General features: G+C 41.8%; 1 protein-coding gene across 1 annotated transcript in view; it reads right to left on the bottom strand.

Moving 5' to 3' along the window:
* The window catches only part of PDLIM5 (PDZ and LIM domain 5), a 225037-nt gene that overhangs the window by 174520 nt on the left and 23015 nt on the right, over positions 1–27502 (bottom strand). The window contains exon 2 of the mRNA XM_073638258.1: positions 16651–16799. Coding sequence (XP_073494359.1) covers positions 16651–16746 — 96 coding nt within the window. The 5' untranslated portion in view covers positions 16747–16799. The remainder of the gene's footprint in view (positions 1–16650; positions 16800–27502) is intronic.

Here is a 27502-nt window from a genome sequence, read left to right as displayed (position 1 = left end):
TTATTGATCAACAACTATGTTCTCAATCAACCCAAAAGACTCAAATATCCAAGCTTAATATTTTTGGAAGTTGGGAGTGTTTTTTTTTTTAGATTTGGCTATCTTAGGAGGATATCTGTTTGTGCAGGTAACTATTACTGTGCAGAATTATTAGGCAACTTAATAAAAACCAAATATAATCCCATCTCACTTGTTTATTTTCACCAGGTAAACCAATATCAGTGCACAAAATTTAGAAATAAACATTTCTGACATGCAAAACCCAAAAAAATTAGTGATCAATATAGCCACCTTTCTTTATGATGACACTCAACAGCCTTACATCCATAGATTCTGTCAGTTGCTTGATCTGTTTTCGAACAACATTGCGTGCAGCAGCCACCACAGCCTCCCAGACACTGTTCCGAGAGGTGTACTGTTTTCCCTCCCTGTAGATCTCACATTTTATGATGGACCACAGGTTCTCCATGGGGTTCAGATCAGGTGAACAAGGGGGCCATGTCATTATTTTTTCTTCTTTTAGACCTTTACTGGCCAGCAATGCTGTGGAGTAGTTGGATGCATGTGATGGAGCATTGTCCTGCATGAAAATCATGTTTTTCTTGAACGATACAGACTTCTTCCTGTACCACTGCTTGAAGAAGTTGTCTTCTAGCAACTGGCAGTAGGTCTGGGAGTTGAGCTTCTCTCCATCCTCAACCCGAAAAGGTCCCACAAGTTCAGCTTTGATGATACCAGCCCATACCAGTACCCCACCTCCACCTTGCTGGCGTCTGAGTCGGAGTGGAGCTCTCTGCCCTTTACTGATCCAGCCTCTGGCCCATCAAGAGTCACTCTCATTCAATCAGTCCATAAAACCTTTGAAAGATCAGTCTTAAGATATTTCTTGACCCATTCTTGACGTTTTATCTTATGTTTCTTATTCAAAGGTGGTCGATTTTCAGCCTTCCTTACCTTGGCCATGTCCCTGAGTATCGTACACCTTGTGCTTTTTGATACTCCAGTAACGTTGCAGCTCTGAAATATGGCAAAACTGGTGGCGAATGGCATCTTGGCAGCTTCACGCTTGATTTTCCTCAATTAATGGGCAGTTATTTTGCACCTTTTTTGGCCAACACACTTCTTGCGACCCTGTTGGCTATTTGCCATGAAACTCTTGATTGTTCGATGATCACGCTTCAAAAGTTTGGAAATTTCAAGACTGCTGCATCCCTCTGAAAGACATCTCACAATTTTGGACTTTTCAGAGCCCGTCAAATCTCTCTTCTGACCCATTTTGCCAAAGAAAAGGAAGTTGCCTAATAATTAAGCACACCTTATATAGGGTGTTGATGTCATTAGTCAACAACCCTCATTACAGATGTGCACATCACCAGATTTACTTAATAGGTAGTAGGCTCTCAAGCCCATGCAGCTTGGAGTAGGACAACATGTATAAAAAGTATCATGTGATCAAAATACTAATTTGCCTAATAATTCTGCACACAGTGTATAAGCATACAACACTGAATCCCTCTGTAGACTGTGCCCTACCAATAGTACATGGGCTTTTTAGTATGGATATAATAATCTTCTTTTACTCAAAGAGATCCCTGGTTATGAGAAGGTTAAGCATTTTTTCCTCAAAGAGCTTTTCCTATGTACGTCAGAATGATTGAAAAAATGCCTGGTGGGTATGCATTATTCACACAAAAAGCCTGGGGCAACAGAAGTCTGTCTCCTTGCTAATGAAGACGCCATATGTTTTACACACAGCTGTGTCATAAAAGGAATTTGTGACAAAGTTCTCACCGAAATGAAAAATCGGTCAGACACAAAGAGCACAGGAAGGGTGGAAGACAAGAAAAGAAACACTCCACAGACAATGTTGAATTATACGCCGAGTTATAGAATGTGACTACTGTGTAGGTCTATTATACACATTTTCCCTGATTTATCACTCCTTGAATGGTTGCCTTTTTTGACATGTTCAGGCCAGTCCCGTGAAAGTGGCTGGAGTAGGAGGGGGCATGGCGAAGCCAGACCATCTGATTACTCTTTTGTGCTACTAAAGTGTAAATTACACCAAAAACGTAAAGTAGACCCTTGGAGGATTAACAGTTAATGCACACGCCAGTAAAAAAAAAAAAAAAAAGTGCCAAATTCATCAAGAGGTGTGTGCCTGTAATGAATTTGTTGCATCTTACTCTATTGCACTCCTCATTAAGACTGACAAGCAAGACTCTAGTATTTCAATACACGGCTATATTTAATGCTGTAGTCAAGATTTATTAATACAATTTTGCAACAGTATACTAAGATTCTCATATCCCTAAAAGTAAAACTACAATGTCGCACATCTTCACTGCTGCCTCCTTAATGTCAGCGACAGAAGGGATGAACACAGTCTTAGTTTACCCGTGTCAATGGAAGCGTGGTCATTATGGACCCAGAAAAAGTAGGAATGGTGACTGCAACAATTATCTATTGGCAAATTCGGTGTATGGGCTGGAGGGTGACTTTTTTTCTTTTTAAATCACAGTCCAGAAGATTTCTTCCTAGTCATAGGAGGGCTTGATTTTGGCAGAATGAGGGGAATTTTAAGTAGAGCATTTTGGGATGAGTAGAAGATATTGACTTAATTTTCAGAGGGTGGGGGATTGGGAGGAGAAAGAACAAAAAAAAAACACACCAAAACAATGTTGGTGGGGTTTTTTTTGTTTGCATTCTAGCAATGACCATGCGTTCTAAAGCTTTATTCTGTGAGTTTATTTAAACTTTAATTTTTTTTTCTTCTTCTTCTTTTTTTACTAGTTAATATCACCAAATTTAAAGGGCAATAAAACAAAGTGTTGTGTTGTTTACTTTCTTAATCGATATAGATGTAGGGGATGTTTTATATGGAAACACCTAGCGAGCATCATACACAGATTCTATTGTAATAGCTACGATCTATGCATAATATTTTCTGGCCACTGTTCAATTAAGTGGATATCTATACCCAGGGAGGGCGGGTGAGCCCAGAAATCACTTTAGATAGCCATTGGCTGAACACCCAGCTCTCCCATACACAGAAGCGCTCACTCAGCCATCCTCCTGTGTTCTTTATAAGAGACCTGCTGCCAGACAATTGCCTACTGAGCTGTAGTATGGATTCGACCAATCAATACAGATTAATAATTATGAATAGGCTAGAGATGGGCAGAAGAGTCCTGCAAATCAATCTGCACATCGACTAGGTCAGTATTCTCTGGTTGGGGCACGGGAGGCTCACAAATCTCTTACCTTCCTGGATCCCAGCGCGGCTTTTCATTAGCCAGGCTAGAGCAACATCATTGTGACTGGAAATGTAAGATTTGCAAGCCTCCCAGCCAGTGGCCAGAGACTATCAGTTCATCTATAGAACATGCTTAGGTGAATGAATAAAAAAAGTTTTTTCACACGTGCTGATTTTTTTTTTTTTTTTTGCAGCTTCTTTTCTCCACCAGTCTGTAAACAACACATAAAAATAAAACCGATGTGAAAGAAGCCCAATATACCGAATTGCTACCTTTACAAGTTTAAGCAATGTCAGAAGAGCAGCTGCAGGGAATAAAGTTTTCAGCAGATGCTACCTTGGCATCATCATTACAAATCGGGCACTGTGAATGTAGAAGCCAGGGGAGGTGTAGCAATGGCCATCAGCTTAGGGGCAGACACATCACGGGTGCAACCTGTGCAGACGCCCAAGACACAAGGGGTCCATTTCCATTTCCAAAGCAGCTTTTATTACAGACACATAGGGCGTGGGATGAATCCTCATGAAGTATTGGACTGCAGAGGACCCACTCACTGTTACTGCACTGGGGCCCTTTTGGGTCTGTTCGCCCCTGCATCAGCTCATAGGTTTGAGTCACCTAATATACAAACTAAGATATTCTGTGTAGTCAGCAGCTACAGTCTACTAAATAACTGGTCAAACTAGATTTTTAGCTTTTTATGTGCAAGACTGAACAAAGAGCTGGTTTAGATGAAAGATTATGCATGCATGTATAGAGCCGACAGGAGATGAAGTAGCAGAGCAATTTTAGAAAATGGTTAGTATGGCCTTTATTGATTTTAGGTACATTTTACACAGATACAAGCATGTCAAAATATGTCCAATATCAATCCACTGCTGGACACTTTGCTGACAATGAACAACCAAAAATCTAAAACAGCACAATCTATAGCTGTCTAGAAAACAAGAGATTCCAGCTTTTATGATAAAACATATATATTTTATTCCATTAAAGAAAAATATAAAAACAATTAAGAAGACAGGGCAACATACTCCAAAAAAGGAAGAGGACACATGCATAGATGGGATTGTAATAATCAAAAGATAGACATGTAAATCATAGAGAAAGTAGCAGGTCACTCAATTCTATAGGGAGGACAGTCCAGTAATTACCATGAGTTCATAATTAGCACATATTGATGAAAATCAAATGAGATAAGGAAGAAAAATAAATTCAGGGGTCCCAAGATGGAAAATACTTGTATACTGAATATTCACCCCTAGTGAAATATAAAGTGCGCAGTGCCAGGAATTTAAAAGACAAATTCACTTTCTGTCTGGGTGTATAGCACCACGCTGGCTTGCAGCCTATAAGTGACCTCTATTAGATGAGGCAACTAGCCAGCATATCTCACCAGGGTACCAACCACCCATTCAGCCCCAAAATGACAAGGTCAGGTTTCATCCTGCAAAAATTAGCAACTTGATTTAGTCAAAATAAACAACTTCGCAAGTGCAGATATAGATCAGTATTATGTATCTGTACGACCACTCATTCCAGTAACTGGCGGTGGTCACTCTTCAGATATCCTAGCAACATGCCATCAATTTCTGGCAGGAGGCAACACAAATTGCAATCCATATACAGTACAGACCAAAAGTTTGGACACACCTTCTCATTTAAAGATTTTTCTGTATTTTCATGTCTATAAAAATTGTACATTCACACTGAAGGCATCAAAACTATGAATTAACACATGTGGAATTATATACTTAACAAAAAAGTGTGAAACAACTGAAAATATGTCTTATATTCTAGGTTCTTCAAAGTAGCCACCTTTTGCTTTGATGACTGCTTTGCACACTCTTGGCATTCTCTTGATAAGCTTCAAGAGGTAGTCACCGGAAATGGTCTTCCAACAATCTTGAAGGAGTTCCCAGAGATGCTTAGCACTTGTTGGCCCTTTTGCCTTCACTCTGTGGTCCAGCTCACCCCAAACCATCTCGATTGGGCTCAGGTCTGGTGGCTGTGGAGGCCAGGTCATCTGGCGTAGCACCCCATCACTCTCCTTCTTGGTAAAATAGCCCTTACACAGCCTGGAGGTGTGTTTGGGGTTATTGTCCTGTTGAAATATAAATGATGGTCCAACTAAATGCAAACCGGATGGAATAGCATGCCACTGCAAGTTGCTGTGGTAGCCATGCTGGTTCAGTATGCCTTCAATTTTGAATAAATCCCCAACAGTGTCACCAGCAAAGCACCCCCACACCATCACACCTCTTCCTCCATGCTTCACGGTGGGAACCAGGCATGTAGAGTCCATCTGTTCACCTTTTCTGCGTCGCCCAAAGACACGGTGGTTGGAACCAAAGATCTCAAATTTGGACTCATCAGACCAAAGCAGATTTCCACTGGTCTAATGTCCATTCCTTGTGTTCTTTAGCCCAAACAAGTCTCTTCTGCTTGTTGCCTGTCCTTAGCAGTGGTTTCCTACCAGCTATTTTACCATGAAGGCCTGCTGCACAAAGTCTCCTCTTTACAGTTGTTGAAGAGATGTGTCTGCTGCTAGAACTCTGTGTGGCATTGACCTGGTCTCTAATCTGAGCTGCTGTTAACCTGCGATTTCTGAGGCTGGTGACTTGGATAAACTTAGCCTCAGAAGCAGAGGTGACTCTTGGTCTTCCTTTCCTGGGGCAGTCCTCATGTGAGCCAGTTTCTTTGTAGCGCTTGATGGTTTTTGCAACTGCACTTGGGGACACATTCAAAGTTTTCCCAATTTTTCGCACTGGCTGACCTTCATTTCTTAAAGTAATGATGACCACTCGTTTTTCTTTACTTAGAATTTGCATTATGGCAAGAAAAAAGCAGCTAACAGTCTATTCAGTAGGACTATCAGCTGTGTTTCCACCAGACTTCTGCACAACACAACTGATGGTCCCAACCTCATTTATAAGGCAAGAAATCCCACTTATTAAACCTGACAGGGCACACCTGTGAAGTGAAGACCATTTCCGGTGACTACCTCTTGAAGCTCATCAAGAGAATGCCAAGAGTGTGCAAAGCAGTCATCAAAGCAAAAGGTGGCTACTTTGAGGAACCTAGAATATAAGACATATTTTCAGTTGTTTCACACTTTTTTGTTAAGTATATAATTCCACATGTGTTAATTCATAGTTTTGATGCCTTCAGTGTGAATGTACAATTTTCATAGTCATGAAAATACAGAAAAAACTTTAAATGAGAAGGTGTGTCCAAACATTTGGTCTGTACAGTATATCACTCCAATGCATCAAAATAAAAGTGGCCATGTTGCAAATTGTCTTAATTATCATATTTACCTATGTACGCCAATCTCAGTCTTTGTGTCATGGTTACTGTACAAGTTACAAAAAAAATAAAAAATTCAGGCCATGTTGTCATACTTTGTTCAGTCCCTACTTCTTGTCCATACATTTAGGATGTTAGCAAAAAGTAAGGAACAGATGGAAAGGGGTAGGAATTTAGGACAGACTAAACACCTCTGTTCAGGGGAACAATACACATGGTCTTTCCCATCTTGTTCAGCAGAATTGAGAATGTAGCTCTGGGGTATAATCCAAGCTTTGAACCAGTGGTCAATAAGCAATCAGGGTTTAATAAATTACTCAGCTACAAATTCTAAATGCCATTTTACAATGAATGTATCTTCATTTTTTCAAAAAAGTTCAATAACATTACTTGTACTAAATAGAAAACTTTTTGGCAAGACTAAATATTGATGTGCACTACTGAGTTTTAAGAGGGAAGAGATCACCAGATTTTGGCCACCTAATCTAATGCATAGTGCAGGGGCAGAGACCCTGATTCCAGTGATGTGTCACTTAATGGGCTGCTTTCTATAGGTTTGATAAAATCACTGTTTTATCAGCAGGAGACCACCACTAGGGGACTAGTAAACCTGCTGCCAGGCAGTCCAACAATGCCCAGCACTGATTGGCAGGTTTCTGTAAATGCACAGGGTACACAGCACAGCTGCCAGTCGGTGTGGGTGGCCTTATACAGAATGGCAGCAGAGGAAAAAAAATAAATAAATTTTTAAATCAATACTGCAGCACACCGTAAAAGTAAATGACATCACTGGAATTAGGGTCTCTGCCCCTACATTCTTCACTTCTCGGATGAGGTAGAAAAAAAAAAAAAAACTGCTGACAGATTCCCTTTAAATAGTAATATTAATGGGTAGGTTTATGTTCTTGGTCCTGCCAATGCTTAGACAGGTATGCCATCAGGGCTATATGTCTAATAATCTCAATCATGAATGTTTAATACCTTTCAGGCTATTTTATGGGATTAACCTAGCTTTCCTTAACGAAGGAATTTTTATAAGTAAAAGAAAAAAACAATACAAATTCAGCAAACTTGCCAGAACAGTGTATGAAGCAATACAATCTATTATATCCTTGGAAGAATTAATTACTGTAAACGGCCACAGGAATTTTGTGCCGACAAATCACGCATTCTTTACAAACATTTGCAAAACAGCTGTTAAAGTAATGCCCACAAGTCAAATAATTGGTTAAGTGACTACTGGGAAAGGTTCCCAAATAATAAAAGGAAAAGGAAATTAATGATCAGAAATGCCCTTCCTCTGCTGCATAGAGAGATACTCAAGAATTCTAGGAAAGCCTCTGTTAATCGTTTCCTGCCAACAACATGAACTCTTGAGCACTTTCCGAGACTTGAAAGATATGCATATCACTTATAATTATTCCCCAACAATAATTGCACAACCCATACATATTTTCCTGCAGTAAGAGCTAATGATAATATTTCACTAAATGGCAGTCTATTCAAGGAAACACACTGGAAAGACTAAAAGAGGATTTTCTTGTCTGTTAAATGGGAAAAATAGTCTGTGACCAGTGCATACAATAGGATAAGGTCCTACATACCAGGAAAATCTGCTGTGTTACATGTGGATTTAGCTACAGATTTTACTACGCACAACAGACATGGACGAGCTGAGGATTTTAAAGTCTGTTAGGTTCCAGAAAATATCTGCATAATATGGATGATTTTTGTAAAGGCTCATCCACTTGTCTAGTACTAGTAATCTGCTGCAGATCTTACCTAGGAAACTTGGCAGAAAATCTGTCCTCACAGTAACAAAAGCTACTTAGAAATGGGATTGCAGAAAATAGCATTTATTTACAACAAAAGGGAGAAAAAGATTTTAGACTTGATCCTAAAGGAAATAGTGTTGCTTGTTTGCAAAATCGTTCAATTTTCGTGTCATACTGTTACTGTAAGAGAAGAGATCAGCACACCATTGATGTTTGCCCACACAAAATCCTTGTGTTCCCCATAAATAAAGACAAATATATGGATCAAAAGACTCCATGAGATTGTAAAGTATCTTTACAAGGCCGGCCATACTGCTAATAAATCAGCCATTGTGTCCATATCATTTGCTCCTGCACTTGTCATAGACCCTAGTAACAGCAGGAAATACATTTACCCAACCCATGGAAGGGCACTCCTGTCACTTCCAGCGCAAACATTATCGGCAGGTGCAGCAAACACCACAGTGCACTAGAAATCAAGACAATTCTAGACAATCATCAATTCTAGCATACTAAAGATCAGGAAGAATAAATGAGTGGAACACCCCGTTTTCGACAGCTATGCTGCACATCTTCTGCAGGCATGTCCCCACAAAATAATAATAAATAATGCAGAGTTCCACGTTCATCAGTGCTGGGCTAAGCCCAAAGTACTTTTCTAGAAATCAAATGTAAAGAAATAAAGGCTGGAACGATGTAGAGATCCTACAGAGGATTCACTTGCTGAAGCTTCACAGCGTTGGCACGGGGGCTAGTGTTCCACAGGCTGAAGAGCTACAGATGTTACACAAATAATAGCTTTTCATCCAAGACTCTTAGATGTGGAAGCCAAGCACCAGGGGCAGCTGTACAAAGGAAGCACCAGGTCAGCACAAATGGAGTCTGGACATTAAGCAGTTTGGCTGTTAAATAGGATTAATAGAGCATGTCTAGAGCTTTCATTTTACTGATGTGATCCATCTAGGCAAGTTAGTTACATATAATTTATAATATATTATATATGGGTGTGTACATAATATTATATATTTATTACACACACACACACACACACACACACACACACACACACATATACATGTACACACCTTCAGGCCAATTCGCATGGCAGTGACCTCCATAAAGGCAGCATATAGTGGTGATGTTTTTTAGGGGAGAATACCTGCAAGGCTGCATTCACACTTTTTTTAAATTAATGTGCTCCACATTCTTAAAATGGCAGCACACTGATCCACACTCTATCATGTGACCACTTTGTAAAATCAGACTCAGATGCAAGACTGTATGGGATACATCAAAAAATAGGTTAATGTCTATCAGCAATTTAACTGATTATTGCCAAGTATCAATGGAAAAAAAAAAAAAAAGTTCAACTTCAGTTTTTAAAAACACGTGAACAGAAAAAAAAAAAAACCACAAATGATAGAGAAAAACGGTCCATTAATGACAGATACGATAACATGTTAGAATGTAGCCCAATATGGACCAGGATTCATGCCCTGATGTAAAACCAGAGGCATTAAGTGGAACAAAAGGGGCCCATGGACTGCTAGAAGCACAATATGATGGCTCCGTGCGGGCTCTGAATTGCATGCCCATGTGCATAAAGGACCAATTTCTGTCATCATAAACAGTACAATATTAATAGATTTTTCTACAAAAAAATCCACCGCCTCAGTTGTAGCAAAAGTTATATTTCTTGAGATTTTTCCTTTTTTTGGGTGGCAGCCTATAAACATTTAGCTGCCTGTGTATCAACATGTATTATAAGGCCACGGCCCCACTATCAGTATTTCGTCAGTATTTTTTCTCAGGAGTCGGAGCCAAAACCAGGAGTGGGTGATAAATGCAGAATTGGTGACTTGTTTCTATTATACCTTTTCTCTGATTGTTCCTCACCTGGTTTTGGCTCCCACTCCTGAGAAAAAATACTGACCCAATACTGACCAAATACTGATAGTGGGGCCGTGGCCTTACTGACCAAACGTCATAGTCATGTGTTTCTATAGCTCATGGAGATGGCGTTATACACGATCTGGAAGTGAGATCTTTCAGCTACTTTGAAATTGAGTCACAAACCTCCGACAAGACAAATTAGGATTTCTTCATATGGTGATATGCTGAAGGCTGTCAGGAACTGAGGCAGATTAGGCCAACACCCTGCTGTGCTCCATCCCAAAGACAGAAGGAAGAGCACAAGAAAAATATTTAATAGGATTGCTTTTATTATTTGTATACTATTTTCTGTCTGTAAGTTATAATTAATGTTAACAATATGTTCTTACAAATATTACTACATAGGGATCAAGTGATCTATGTTACTAAAATTCAACATGAAGTTTTTCCTCACTCGGCTTATGGCCATATTTAAGCACATAAATATGTGGAGGAAGTTCATGTATTGTTTTAGTGATAAGAAGCATGAGTGACCCAAATCCTTTATAGTGTAGCTATAAAGTTTCACTACACGTGGCTGCCAATGTAAATGCGATCAATTTGTTCCAGCTGAACCACAGCAATTTCTTCATTATATAGTGTGGTGATTTATAAAGAGTTGAATGCTGCTTCTTTAATAAAAATTTTGCGAAGAATAAATTGATACTCATTGGTTCCAACTTCTCCATAAGGCTAGGGGGGCTACATGGAAACTTTGGTCTCAACAGCCATCACAAGACTGAAGCTCACTCCCTGCCACTGCTACATCGCAACGCTATAGAAGTGAATGGGGGTCACATTGCGAGACCTACACTACTGCAAAAAGAAAGTCACTAAAAATGCAGGAATTATTTTTTTTTAGATTAGCCTGTCGTGGTTGTGTAGGTGTAGTAATGCGACCCCACTTGCTTCTATAACACCATTAAGTATTAACAGAGCCGAGCAGCTGTCATGGCCAAAGTCACAAACCAGACCTAACCGAAATCAAAATTTTGGAGGGATTCATTCAAGCCAAGAACAATGCAGCTTCTAAACATCAGCACCAAAGTTTCTACTATCGCACCCTTATTAATCTAGTAAATGTAACAAAGCTTATGCAGTCAGCTCTCATCTTATAGTTAAAATGAGTCTGGTCTCCCACCACACACCTCCCTCCCAAGGTGGGCTCTGTTCACATTGCTACAATGACTTCGATTTTTACAGGGCACCTTTTCATGTAATCTGGTGGATCCTAATGAAAATATCCATCAGGTTTTTTTTTTTCCAATGTAGTCTCATCCCTTTACAATATAAATTTTGTACACTTTTGAACCCAATTTTCCATTTCAAAAAGGGATTGTCAGCACAGAATGAAGGTTTAAACTAAGTACAGGCGCTCGGTGGTTCACAGTGGGGCCGATCATTTATATACCTGCTTGGTTTCCCTCTATCTCCTCCCTTCTCTGGCTCTATGAAGCCAGAGCTGTCAAAGAAAAAGTGGGTGGAGTTGGAGGGAAACCAAGCAGGTGGGAAGGTGTATATAAATGATCGGTCTCGCCATGAAGCACTGAGGGGCAGGACTTAATTTGAACAGTCATTCTGTGCTGACGGAGTCCTTTAAAGAGTTATACCCATCTTCATAATTGGGTATCGTCGTAAAGAAAGCTTGCAATAAACATTTTCAACCATACATATATAAAAGACACATATGCATGTTTTCTCAATATCTGACATGAAATCAGAATATACCTTTTCAGTTTTAGGTCAATTAGGATTACCATCATTTTTAATATTTGCCAAATGCCAAGAGAAAGAAAGAATGACTTGGGTCAAATATTTGGCATATCCTTCCACAAGCTTCTCACAATAGTTCGTCGGAATTTGGGCCCATAACTCCTGACAAAACTGGTGTAAATGATCCAGGTTTGTAGGTCGCCTTGCTCGCACCTGCCTTTTCAGCTTTGCCCATAAATTTCCAATAGGATTGAGATCAGGGCTTTGTGATGGCCACTCCAAAACATTGACTTTGTTATCCTTAAGCCACTTTGTTACCATTTTGTCAGTATGCTTTGGGTCATTGTCCATTTGGAAGACCCATTCCCGGCCAAGCTTTAGCTTCCTGGTTGATGTCTTGAGCTGTTGCTTGTTACAGATCCGGGTGGTGGAACCTCTGTGCTGAGATGCAAGGAGGGACCAGAGGGGTGTAACTAAGTACCAACTCGGACCGACCCTGGCCACACGGCGGCTTAATCGACTCCGTGAACAAGGGAGGGACCGAGCAGGTGGACCAGATGCCACTCTGGGACCGACCTTGTGTGAGAGCAGGCGACTCCCACGGGTCAGATGGCTGAAGCTGACCGGTAAAGCGAATGAGCACGGCAGGTAGCTTGACGGGTGATCCGGGTAGGCAGGCAGGCGGGCTCGGCAGGTAGCCAGACAGGTGATCCGGGTAGACAGGCACAGCTGATAGACAGGCTGGAAGGTACTGGAACCTGAGGGCTAAGGAGAGTGTTAGCACACAAACAGCAACCTTGAACAGGCACCTCCATTTTGGAGGAGGTGCTTTATATAGGAGTGGTCCTCCGGCCATTGGCCGAGGACTCTTTAGGACGGCGCGTGCGGCTCCTTTAAGACAGAGGGAGCGCGCGCTCTAAGCATAGTGCCCAGGAAGCTGTGCGTGGTGAGCGCACCAGCAGCGGCATCAGGGGAGCTAGAGGACGCCGGACAGGGACCGCGGCGGTGAGGGGGAACGGCGTCTCTGCCCGGCAGGAGGCAGAGACACAGACGCTACATGGCTTCAGTATTGCCACAATCTTCTTTTCTCATGATGTCATTTTGTGAAATGCACCAGTCCCTCCTGCAGCAAAACAACCCCACAACATGATGCTGCCACCCCCGTGTTTCACTGTTGGGATAGTGTTCTTAGGCTTCCAAGCTTCTCCATTTTTCCTCCAAAAGCAACAATGGCAATTATGCCCAAAAAGTTAAATTTTAGTTTCCTCAGACCACAGGACATGTCTCCAAAAATGAAGGTCTTTGTTCCTGTGTGCATTTGCAAACATTAATCTGGCTTTTTTATGTTTCTTTTGGAGTAATGGCTTCTTCCTGGCAGAGTGACCTTTCAGCCCATGTTGATACAGTACTCATTTCACTGTGGATCTTGACACAATCTTACCAGCTTCCGCCATCATCTTCACAAGGTCTTTTGCTTTTGTCCTTAGGTTGATATGCATGTCGGACCAAAGCACATTCATCTCTGGGACACAGAACCAGTCTCCTTTCTGAGCAGTATGATGGCTGGACATTCCCATCTTGTTTGTACTTGTGTATAATTGTTTGTACAGATAAACGAGGCACCTTCAGGTATCTTGAAATTGTACCCAAGGATGAGCCAGACTTGTTCAAGTCCAGAATTCCCTTCCTGATATCTTTAGACTTTCCCTTGATGCTACACAAAGTAGCAGTGTGTTTCAGGTGTGCATTAAAATACAGCCACAGGTGTGTCTCTAACTCAGATGTTGCCAAAAAACCTATCAGAAGCTTCCAAACACATGACATCATCATATGGGCAGTCCAGAATTGTTTAAAGGCATAGTAATCTTAGTGTATGTAAACTTTTGACTTTGCAGTAAGTAATAAAAATGCCTTAAAATATTCTCTCTCTCATTATTCTGGCATTTGGCAAATATGAAAAATTATGGTAATCGTAATTGACCTACAACAGGAAAGGTTTATTCTGATTTCATGTCAGATATTGAGAAAAACATGTGTCTTCTTATATAGTGTAAGTAAACTTGTGGTTTACATACACTATATAAGAAGACATGTTTTTCTGTAAGTAATGTTCTGAAGCTGGCCAGAATCATTGGAGCGCTGTTACCAAATAATCCCCCAACTCCAGCACAGTGCTTATAAAAAAGGTAGGCAGCAGTGGTGGTCGGTCTCTGTGGAAACAAGCTGTAAACAAAAACAAATTTTAATAAGCATTCAATTTCAAGAGGTCTTGTTTTTACAAGCACTATCACACACTATTCCTTTAACGCTACAGAGCACAGGATACAAAAGGTCTAAACTCTAATTACACAAAATAGTAAATAGCTAGGTAATAAATTAAAGAACCCGTTGATAAACAGTATGGTAGAGAACAATGGATCCCAGAAAAGCGAGAATGGCGAAATGTTACCAAACTTTTAAAAGTATTGAATGTGTGGATGCAAGGTTTGTCATTGGCTCTCCACTTCACCTTGTAGAAGTGGGAATCGAGCAGGATGCCCCCTCCTAATAAAGAATTATACATTGGGGGTTGTCTTGAGCCCATAAGTGCGGTGGTACATGAGTAACTTTAAAATATTCAGTTTTGCATAGATAATAATGTAATCCCCTAATATAGAATCACATTATTCTATAGTATGGAAACATGCGGATAGTGACATGGGCACAAACATTGGCCAGCAAGATAGATCTTTCCATGCTTCTTGTGATTGCAGCCTCTTAGTGCTCAGCGTTCTCATCCTTCCTGTTGCTACACAGTTCTCCCACTAATTTCCTCTTCTTCCTACGCTTTTTGTGTCTGCAATTGGAAATTAAACCCTCTTGGGTGCCAGATAATGGCAAAGCAAACAAAACCTATGACTTTTATTAATGAAAACATTTCACATGGTATTCCGATAAAGAAAACTAGTTTTTTTCTCCCCTACAAAAGTGAAATGTACATATTACTCCCATTGATTTGGCCTTCTGTTCCCAGGATTACGCCATGTTACATTTTTATCTAATACGGTACAATGTTAGAAGTATCCGCTATCAATGCTCTTTTTTATACTGGCTCCTCTGAAGTGTCCCACAGGTCAGGCTGTAGGGCATGTTAGGAGAGGAGTGGGCTTTGATCATGAAACTTAGAGATTAGAAAGAAGGGTCTGACAATTCTCCACAGAACCATGACCGTTTGAGGGTTGTGTTTGGCATTGCTCTGTATTCCCTTGTCTGGACCTCAACTATAATAGCCCTTGGGCAACAGTGGTCCTGTTTACTGCATGACTTTTTAGAAGGGTCATTGAGCCCGTTATCACGTTACCCACTATAGGCTTTGTTCAGAAAAGCAGGTTTCCATTGTTGTGATCCGTCATATGAGTGCAGCAATGAAAAAATGAAGTGGGCAGAGCTTAGCGGGATGGGTTGTGGCCTCAATGTAATTTACACCACAAAAGTGGAGTAAATTATAACAGAAATGTACTACTACTTTCCTGAATCTGGCACACAGGCAGATGAAAAATGGCACAAATTAAGAGTCGCACACCTATTAAAGGGGTTGTCCACTACTCAGTCAGCCAAGTCTCAATCAGAATGTTTGCCCCCAGTAAAATAACACTTTTATACTCCTCTCCAGAGCTGTTCCAGAAGTGTCGGCTCCTGCTCTCTCAGGGATCGTGTCACATTAAGTCACGTGATCTTTGCACCCAATCAGCGATGACTTCACTCTGCGACCCTTTGGACAAATCAGAATTCAAGAAGTCAAAGCTGCAGCTGGCCGTTCACTTTCTCTTGAGGGCTGATACATCCATAGGATAGGAGAGTGAAGCCAACGCTGATTGGGTGCAAAGATCACGCGACAATGTGACGCGATCCCTGGGAGAGCAGGAGCAGACAACCAATGACGGCACTGGAGGTGTGTACGAGTGTTGTTATTTTACTGGGGACAAAAATACTAAGTGACAAGGGGTTGTTTGAGTAGTGGACAAGCTCTTTGATGAATTTTGCCTTACTGCAGACGAAGATTGGGTAGAAAATGCCAGTGTTAAAGAATTCCACCAAAAATGTATTATGCATTTCAACTCATGTTTTTATCTAGTTTTAATGTAAACTGGCTTTAGGTTATATCTTGTTTGTAAGTACCGAAGTTTATATTCTATAAATATGCATATCTATGTATATCATATAATATAATGTCTATCAATTAATGTATTTTTGTTCCCCCCCCCCCCACCCCATTATGTAAAAAAACCCTTAATAAAAATTATTGAAACACAAAAATCTGTTAGGTCACAAAGAGTTAAACATTCAGTACACCTGCAATTTAACCACCAAAATGATGGGAGGGGTTAAACTAAAGTTTGGCATGTCATGGTTTTGCAATACAGTTATTAGTTGCATATTTTTTTATTTTTTTTTAAATCAGGTGAAACACATCTGAACATGTTTTACCAGTAAAGCATGGTAGGCCAATAACTACATCATAAAACAATGCAGATTTATTATTTTATGCCTTGTTGTAATCTCTCGGCTCTTCCTCTGGGTCACAGTATGTCTGCCAAGCTGGGCATGTAAGTCTTGGAAACATTCCACTGTTTGGCGAGTCGTAATGTACATAGCATCCACACACAGAAATCAAATATGCTTACCCTGGAGATGGTCAATGGCATGTTGAAGTCTTTGCCACCTTGAAGCCTGAATCCCCATGGAGCTGGGCCCACCAATGATACACTGTAGTTGCTCATGTTGTGTAAAGGTTAGAAATGGAAGATTCAAATGTCCAAAATGGTCAGCAAAGCTTTAAAATAAGACACAAAAAGGTATTTTATTACAGTTTAATTTACAATTAAATGTATAATTGGCATTCAGTAATTAGCAATGTTAAAGAAAGAAAAAAAAAAAAAACTCACTTCCTGTACCCAACATTTGGATGTGAGTGTCCACCGATTGGCTGCAATCTTTACATTCCGACTGAGCTGGGTTATTTCACTCAGCCAGAATGTGAAGGCTGCAGCCAATCAGCAGTTGATTCCGCTCACAGGTTGCTGATGCAGGCGGAATGGAAGGGACACAGTAGCAAGTACTAGGATTTAATAGGTTGCCAATTTATATGTAGGTAAAGCAACTCATCTGTACGCTTACAATCTAAATCCCCCATCAGTATGTCTTTGTGTGGGTTCTCTCCCACACACCAGACATGGGGAGAACTTACAAACTTCTAGCATAGGTTGTTTTTGATGGTATAAGTGCTTCTCACGAAATTAGAATATCACCAAAAAGTTAATTTATTTCAGTTACGGTAAACACAAAAAGTGAATCATTATATTATATATATATATATATATATATATATATATATATATACACACATACACACACACACACACACACACACACACAAACCGAGTGATCTATTTCAAGTGTTTATTTCTGTGAATGTTGATGATTAAGGCTTACAGCCAATGAAAACACAAGTCATTATCTCAGTAAATTAGAATAACTAAAAAACACCTGCAAAGGCTTCCCAAGCATTTAAAAAGGTCCCTTTGTCTGTTTTCAGTAGGCTCCACAATCATGGGGAAGACTGCTGACTTGACAGATGTCCAGAAGGCAGTCATTGACACACTCCACAAAGGGTAAGCCACAAAAGGTCATTGCTAAAGAAGCTGGCTGCTCACAGAGTGCTGTATTCAAGCATATTATTGGGAAGTGGAGTGGAAGGAAAAATGTGGTAGAAAAATGTGCACAAGCAACCAGGATAACCGCAGCCTTGAAAGGATTGTTAAGAAAAGACCACTCAAATTTGGGGGAGTTTCACAAGGAGTGGACTGCTGCTGGAGTCATTGCTTAAAGAGCCAACACACACAGACGTATCCAGGACAAGGGCTACAAGTGTCGCATTCCTTGTGTCAAGCCACTCATGACCAATGGACAATGCCAGAAGCGTCTTACCTGGGCGAAGGAGAAAAAGACCTGGACTGTTTCTCAGTGGTCCAAGGTGTTTTCAGATGAAAGTAAATTTTGCATTTCATTTGGAAATCAAAGGTCCCAGAGTCTGGAGGATGAGTGGAGAGGCACACAATCCAAGCTGCTTGAGGTCTAGTGTGAAGTTTCCACAATCAGTGATAGTTTAAGGAGCCATGTCATCTGCTGGTGTAGGTCCACTGTGTTTTATCAAGATCAAAGTCAGCCCAGCCGTCTACCAGGAAATGTTAGAGCACTTCATGCTTCCCTCTGCCGACAAGCTTTTTAGGAGATGGAAATTTCATTCTCCAGCAGGACTTGGCACCTGTCCACACTGTCAAAAGTACCAATACCTGGTTTACAAAACAACAGTATCACTGTGCTTGATTAGCCAGCAAATTCACCTGACCTTAGCCCTATAGAGAATCTATGGGGTATTGTCAAGAGCAAGATGAGAGACACCAGACCCAACAATGCAGACAAGCTGAAGGCTGCTATCAAAGCAACCTGGGCTTCCATAACACCTCAGCAGTGCCACAGGCTGATCGCCTCCATGCCACGCCACATTGATGCAGTAATTGATGCAAAAGGAGCCCCAACCAAGTATTGAGTGCATCTACTGAACATATATTTCGGATTTATAACAACAAAAAGTTTTTAAAAGTATTCTAATTTACTGAGATAATGACTTTTGTGTTTCCACTGGTAGTAAGCCATAATCAACATTATCAGAAATACACTTGAAATAGATCACTCTGTTTGTAATGACTCTATATAAAATATGTAGTATAAGCTATGATGGTGTGAGTACAGTCCGCGCTCCTCCGTGTACAGATGACGATACCAATGAATAAGGCTACATCTTTTATTTAATGGCTTCCAGCAGTGGCGGTCGCGTGACCGCAAATACGTGGTTTGCATGCATTTGGTCACATTAAGACTAGACGTGCACAGCCTCACTCAATGCAAGTGCATAAAAGAGGCCACATCTATCTAGTCGGAATGTGGCCAGAAGTATGCAAATTGGATACTTGCGATCATGTGACCACCCACTTGGCGCTGGACAATCCTCACAGCATGTAGTGCATGTGCTGTGAGGATTCACAAGTCTGCAGTCACATATAGTGACTGCGGACTTGTACCCACTTCATTCTAATGGGAGATTTTTTTTTTTTTTTTTTTAAAGGGGGACCTCTCAAAAGGTTTCACCAGTCAAACCCCCCATGGACCTAGAAATTATCTCCTGTCCAGTGGTTAGCGGATAGCTTATTTTCAGCAGACAAAGTCTTTTAAAGGAACATTAGAAATATAAATAGCTTTTAATAGTGTGCATTATAGCTTTTGGGTTTGGTTCTAGTTACAATACATCAAACACCGCTTTAAAGTTGGAAGAAAAAATACTCGTTAAATAGAATTAAACCCTAGCTTCCATCAAATGATGTGCAAACTGTAAGTACTGTACATGACATCTGAAGTATATTCAATACACAAAACAAAGAGCGTAATAAGCGTAGGTAATGTTGGAGGTCAAAATTATGTCATGTAATTCTTGTTCATGAAGCAGAGTAAACCTTCAAGAGTTACAGAAAAAGCATATTTGTCAGCTCATTGTGTATGTCCAGCTGGCCGGTGAGTGCGGCAGATGTGGGTCCCAGTAGATGCAAGCCATAAGATCAGGCTGCCTCTGGCTCCCACCTGCAGAGAGCACTAGAGCAGCAGGTGCTGAGAGTTGGGAACAACGCAGGACTTTACTCCGATAAGAACCTGCTTCTGCTTTCATTTCTGGCTGTGCCTACAAGTCTGGCAGAGGAGTACACCCAAAGAAACTCAAGGCTAACTATTACATCATATATAGTTTATGCTCACACCAACCCCCATCCATGGCTGGCTTAGGTGTGCACATGTTCACCCGATAGAAATAAAAAGTGTAACCTCTGAAATGTTAAACTATTCTAAAAATCTTCCACATATGATACTAGCAGCAATAGGTCCACGTGGATGAAATATTATATTTTTTTCAGAAGCAACCATGATTCAAAGTCACATAGCGCCCAAAGTTGATAACTTTAGACATTTTATAGAAACAATCAAAACAAAAATTACACACCACATGAGGATCCAAAAAGGTGTAAATGATCTAAAGTTATCGCACATTCTACAAATCAGTAGATCACAATTTTTTTTTTCCCCATCCTTAAAAAGGAGCCTGCCAGCACCAAATGACTGTTCAAACCAAGCAGAGGCCCTCTGTGCACCCAGGGCCGGCGTCAGCACCCGGCGCACCCGGGCAAGTGCCGGGGCCCTGAGCAGGCAGAGGGGCCCACTGGCGGTCGCGCACCCCGCCGGGCTATGGGCGGAGGAGAGCGGTGTCAACTCCCGCCCTTCTCCCCAGCTTGCTCAGGGCCCCGGCAGCCTAATACTTACCTCTCCCTGTGCCTCCGCAGATCCGCTCCTGCTTCCTGCTCTGCGCTCCCTGTGACGTCTTTCCACCGCGCCCTCCCCCTGAGCCGTCACAGGGAGTGCAGAGCGGGAAGATACCGGCGACGCTGGAGTCTGAACCCGAGCAGAGGGCAGCAGGTGAGGAGGAGGGAGGTGAGTATTTGATTTTTTTTTTTAATGTATGGAGGCATGGGGCAGTATAAAGAGAAGGGGGGAGCATCCTGCATGGGGCATTATAAAGAGAGGGTGGTGACATCCTGCATGGGGCATTATAAAGAGAGGGGGGTAAAATCCTGCATGGAGCATTATAAAGAGAGGGGGGTAAAATCCTGCATGGGGCATTATAAAGAGGGATGACAGCCTGCATGGGGCATTATAAGGGATGGAACAGCCTGCATGGGGCATTATAAGGGGGGGGGGGGGGGGACAGCCTGTATGGGGCATTATGTGGGGGGAGCAGCCTGCATGGAGCATTATAAGGGGGGGGGGCAGCCTGTATGGGGCATTATGTGGGGGGTAACAGCCTGCATGGAGCATTATAAGGGGGGGGGGGACGACAGCCTGTATGGGGCATTATGTGGGGGCTAACAGCCTGCATGGAGCGCTATATGGGGGCCAGTATCCTGTATGAAGCGTTATATGGGGGCCAGTATCCTGTATGAAGCGTTATATGGGGGCCAGTATCCTGTATGAAGCGTTATATGGGGGCCAGTATCCTGTATGAAGCGCTATATGGGGGCCAGTATCCTGTATGGAGCGTTATATGGGGGCCAGTATCCTGTATGGAGAGTTATATGGGGGCCAGTATTCCGTATGGAGCCTTATATGGGGGCCAGTATTCCGTATGGAGAGTTATATGGGGGCCAGTATTCCGTATGGAGCCTTATATGGGGGCCAGTATTCCGTATGGAGCCTTATATGGAGGCCAGTATTCCGCATGGAGCCTTATATGGGGGCCAGTATTCCGTATGGAGCCTTATATGGGGGTCAGTATTCCGTATGGAGCCTTATATGGGGGTCAGTATTCCGTATGGAGCCTTATATGGGGGCCAGTATTCCGTATGGGGCCTTGTATGGGGGCCAGTATTCTGTGTGGAGCGATTCACCGGTTTCTGAGCTATTGTGGAATTTACAATAGATATCACTCATGTAATGTAAGAAGTGAAATCTTTGCATTGTAATATATATATATATATATATATATATATATATATATATATATATATATATATATATATGGATTTCTCAGCGGTATCTGTGCATCATGAATCGTGGTATGTGTTATAGGGGCCCACTGAGACTCTTTTGCTCGGGGCCCAGAAAAACCTGGAGCCGGCCCTGTTGCACCCTTGGCATGGCAGAGCAGTTTAGTTCTTTGATGGACAGCTCTGGCTTTGCAGGAGCAAGAGAAGGCAGAGATGAAAAATATGTAAGTGGGAAGGTGCACCGATTCGTCACGGCAAGGGTGCAGCAAGCGTCAGTGCTTGGTTTGAACAGTGGTTTAATGCTGACAGAATTAACATGGTATCTCACAACCTTTGGCCCACCTCTATCTGTATTGAAAGTTCAAAGATGACATTACAAGTATACCGGTGAGTCCATCTACATATTGCCATTTCAGTGTATAACAGTAGCAGAAGTCAGCTCTAATATTGGCTTTAAAAGACAATGAATTACAACATTTTCATTGACATCATTACCCAATAAGCTGGTACATTCCAAGCCCTACAGTTCTTATCATAATATGCCATGATTCCTATTAATACATTTATAGCCAGTAATCGGACTGAATTATGTTAATGAAAAAAATCCATGTGCTATAACAGCAAAGGGTACTGGCCCAAGAGCAGAAGATGTGCTGCCAACAAAGTGAGGTACTGAAAAATAATCTCAAGTGCTACCTAAATAAAGACAAAATATTTGGGATGGTTAAATATAGCTGTGGAGGGAGAGAAGATAGAAGGAAGTCTTCTACACTGTTTAATGTCTTGGCATAATGCAGGGTCATTGCCATTACTTTGATAAAGGGTTGTTCTATATAGTCATTTTACAATCAGCCCTAAAGAGATTAAATAGATTCACGTGTAGAAATGGCCATAGTTGGTATCAGAGATTTTCATCTTATGCGTTGATTAAATGGTAACTACCATGATCTACTTTATCCAACCTCTACACACTTGGTAAAGACAGAAAAGCACATTATGTTGTTAGCCCACTGGAGAAGAACAACATATATTCTGTCCAGTCCTGATGTTATACAAATCACAGCTAGCAGAAAACTACAAGTAATAGGACTCCAAATTAAATGTGCCTATAAACAGACTATCTAATAAGTATGGGGGTGTTCTGGCTCCCCGATTACAGGGTCTCTGTCAGCAGAGAATGACTGTTCACACTGCTCGGTGCTTCACTGGCCAATCATGTCCTTAATGATCAGGCCAAATTTTACAATTCTGGCCAGTGTCACTTTATGAGGTAATAACTTTGGAACGCTTCAATGGATCCCACTGATTCAGAGACTGTTTTTTCGTGACATATTGATGTAAATACTTGTATGCCCAAAAATGACAAAAGTATTCTGAGTGATATTTTTTTTCTGATTAGCCAATAAAGGTATATATGCAAGCTTTCAGAACACAGAGGCTCCTTCTTTAGGCACTATTACAAATGAATTAAGACACAAGGGACGACATTTAAGAGATATTAGAGCAAGACATTTGTTCATGAGGTGTAAGGGGTGATGCCTCCTAATGATAAGTCAAAGAGATCAAATTTAGGGTTTCTAGTTGCAAATGTGGGAATGTTTAATTATCTGCAGACCGTCTGGTGGAGGTGTAAATTGAATCCATGTAGTGAGTCATACATCCAGGTGTTAGATTAAGACCTGTTGTCAAGGAATTGAACATTCAGAATTCCAATTCTTTACAACGATGCAGATATCACATCACAAGATAATCTGAACAACATATCAAAAAAGAAAGGACAAACTGGACCCCACAACCAAACTCTGGATCACTACATGCACTGTTTCCGTAAAAAAAAGTTAAATCTGACATTTTGGACAGACACCACAAAGTGCCACACAATTATCAGTATGGAGGAAAGAAAAGCCATACAATCTTTAAAAGCCAACAATATCATCAAACCAGCAGACGAAGGAGGAGTAGTCATTATGAGCAGGGGTGGATTAAGAGTAGCAAGGGCCCCAGGCAGTTTAGAAGGCGCGCCCCTCTCCCCCTCACACACACCTGATGTATCACGTGACATGTCACATGATCCCCTGTGATAGTTCATGTGAAATTAATTTGGCACAATATTAATTATAATAATTTTTTACATTAATTGTATGACTTAATATTGAGCACAATTAAGTATGCCGACATCCCCCATATACAGTATGAGACGCTACACACAATATGAGCTGCCACAATCCTCCTGTACACAGCAGGAGGCCGCACGGCACCATCTATACACAGCGGGAGGCCACACGTAGCCATCTATACACAGCGGGAGGCCGCACGGCGCCATCTATACACAGCGGGAGGCCGCACGGCGCCATCTATACACAGCGGGAGGCCGCACAGCGCCATCTATACACAGCGGGAGGCCGCACAGCGCCATCTATACACAGCGGGAGGCCGCACGGCGCCATCTATACACAGCGGGAGGCCGCACAGCGCCATCTATACACAGCGGGAGGCCGCACGTAGTCACGCACACACACAAACGTATACACACAAACAGACATCACACAATGATATCTGCCTGCACACACACTCACGCCATCCCCCGGCTCGGCTCCAGTCGTCCAGCTCCTCTCCGGTGCAGAAGTGCAGGGAGCACATTGCGTGACGTCACACTAGCAGACATGGCCGTGCATAGGGCCGTGTCTCCTAGCTGTGACACGGCCGAAGAAGAAGCAGCGGCCGTGCGCAACTGCTGGGGGAGCGGTCCGGGCCCCCCCGCCTCTGACTGCCGGTATGTGCCACACATTATAACGAAGGCAATCTGGCCATGGGCCCCCCGGGGCCCCAGGCAGTAGCCCAGATTGCCCTCATTATAATCCGCCTATGATTATGAGTCAGATTACATCCAGGAAGCACACAGACAACTCTTGGATAGAAAATACTACACTCCATTTCAGGAAGATCCCACAAAAAAAAAAATACACAGAGGAACTAACATCAATGGGTTTGATTCTACTAAATCCTCACTACTGGAACTAATACCAGACAATCTCCAAACAGGTACCTTCTTTATGCATTTCAGGTAACATGTAGAAGGCAATCCTGGGAGGCCACTCATTTCTGGTATTGGGACATTAACTGAAAATATCTCAGGCTGGGTGGAGAACATTCTGAAACCCTTGGAGACACACACCCAGCTATATCCAGGACACCAAGGATATTCTCTGCAAATTGTCAGCCCTGGGCCCACTTCCGTAAGACACAATACTAGCCACCATGGATGTCTCTCTACTCCAACATTCCTCATGAGGATGGGATTGCAGCATGCAAACATTTCCTTCAAAAAAACAAATCTGGCCACAGAAACAACTCTGCAATTCATCAGGTTTGTGCTCCATCACAATTATTTCTCCTTTGGGAACAACTTATACCAACAATGTATGGGCAGCGCCATGGGAAGAAAAATGTCCCCACAATATGCTAACCTATTTATGGCTAAACTAGGAGGAGTTTTTGTCATCTTGTTCTATTAAACCCCTAGCATACTTCCGCTACATTGATGCTCTGCTAATAATCTGGACAGGCTCAAAAGATAATCTGCTGACCTTCCACAATAACTTCAACAGGTTCCACCCAACCATCAATCTTACCCACAACTTTTCAAAATCCCAAATACATCAAAGACAACACCATACAAGCATCAATTTACCATAAACCCACAGGACGTCCGGCATATCTTAGATAGAACAACATTCATCCAAGACACAAAATAAAATCCATCATCTACAGTCAAGCTCTGAGGTACATTCGAATCTGTTCACACAGCAAGGACAAAAACTGCAGCTGCTATCACTGAGGAATACATTCCTACAACAAGGATATCATCCACTGGTAATAGATGAACAGATCCACAAGGATCCCAAGAAGTAGCCTCCTGGATTACAGACAGAGGGAGGACAAGAGGGTGCCTCTTGTGGTCACATACAACCCCCACATGAACATCCAAAGGAAAATTGGTGCTGATCTCCAACCCATATTCCACAGAGACTACAAACTGAAAGACATATTCCCAGAACTACCACTTCTCTCCTACAAACAGCCCCCTAACTTAAGGAATCTGCTTGTCAGAAGTGTCCTCTCATCACCATCAGTGACGGGCACATTTCCATGTAAAAACAAAATATGCAAAACTTGTACCCACATATTACCATCAAATACAGTCCATATACCAAACACAAATCAGGACTACAAAATCATGGATGTCTTTTCATGTACATCCTCCAATGTGGTGTACATGATACAATGTACAAGGTGCCCGGAAGGAGTTTATATTGGAGAAACTATGCAAAGGCTGCAAACGAGAATGAATTTACACAGACACACAATTAAGAATGAACTGGACATGCCTGTGGGAAAACATTTCTCTGGCCCAGGACACTGTATGACAGATCTAAAAGTGGTCATTTCAAGGACGACAGAGAAAAATTTGGGAATTCAAATTGATAAGAATGAGACCTCTTGTCAAGGGATTGAACAATCTAACACCTGGATTTATGACGCACTACATGGATTCAATTCACACCTCCACCAGACGGTCTCCAGATAATTAAACATTCTCACAGACTTGCCAATTGCAACTAAAAAACCCTAAACTTGATCTCTTTGACTTATCATTAGGAGGCATCACCCCTTACACCTCATGAACAAATGTCTTGCTGTAACATCTCTTAAATGTTGTGCATTTTGTCTTATCAATTTATTTGTAATATCGTCTGAAGAAGGAGCCTCTGTGCTCTGAAAGCTTGCATATATACAGTACAGACCAAAAGTTTGGACACACCTCATTTAAAGATTTTTCTGTATTTTCATGAGTTTTAAAATTGTACATTCACACTGAAGGCATCAAAACTATGAATTAACACATGTGGAGTTATATACTTAACAAAAAAGTGTAAAACAACTGAAAATCTCTCTTATATTCTAGGTTCTTCAAAGTAGCCACCTTTTGCTTTGATGACTGCTTTGCACACTCTTGGCATTCTCTTGATGAGCTTCAAGAGGTAGTCACCGGAAATGGTCTTCCAACAATCTTGAAGGAGTTCCCAGAGATGCTTAGCACTTGTTGGCCCTTTTGCCTTCACTCTGCGGTCCAGCTCACCCCAAACCATCTCGATTGGGTTCAGGTCTGGTGACTGTGGAGGCCAGGTCATCTGGCGTAGCACCCCATCATTCTCCCTCTTGGTCAAATAGCCCTTACACAGCCTGGAGGTGTGTTTAGGGTCATTGTCCTGTTGAAAAATAAATGATGGTCCAACTAAACGCAAACCGAATGGAATAGCATGCCACTGCAAGATGCTGTGGTAGCCATGCTGGTTCAGTATGCCTTCAATTTTGAATAAATCCCCAACAGTGACACCAGCAAAGCACCCCCACACCATCACATCTCCTCCTCCATGCTTCAAGGTGGGAACCAGGCATGTAGAGTCCATCCGTTCACCTTTTCTGCGTCGCACAAAGACACGGTGGTTGGAACCAAAGATCTAAAATTTGGACTCATCAGACCAAAGCACAGATTTGCACTGGTCTAATGTCCATTCCTTGTGTTCTTTAGCCCAAACAAATCTCTTCTGCTTGTTGCCTGTCCTTAGCAGTGGTTTCCTAGCAGCTATTTTACCATGAAGGCCTGCTGCACAAAGTCTCCTCTTTACAGTTGTTGAAGAGATGTGTCTGCTGCTAGAACTCTGTGTGGCATTGACCTGGTCTCTAATCTGAGCTGCTGTTAACCTGCGATTTCTGAGGCTAGTGACTCGGATAAACTTATCCTCAGAAGCAGAGGTGACTCTTGGTCTTCCTTTCCTGGTGCAGTCCTCATGTGAGCCAGTTTCTTTGTAGCGCTTGATAGTTTTTGCAA

This window comes from Phyllobates terribilis, unplaced genomic scaffold (genome assembly GCF_046119375.1).
Source record: "Phyllobates terribilis strain yellow unplaced genomic scaffold, ASM4611937v1 Scaffold_1__5_contigs__length_1240528914, whole genome shotgun sequence".
NCBI lineage: Eukaryota > Metazoa > Chordata > Amphibia > Anura > Dendrobatidae > Phyllobates > Phyllobates terribilis.
This window is presented reverse-complemented; position numbering and strand designations above follow the sequence as displayed.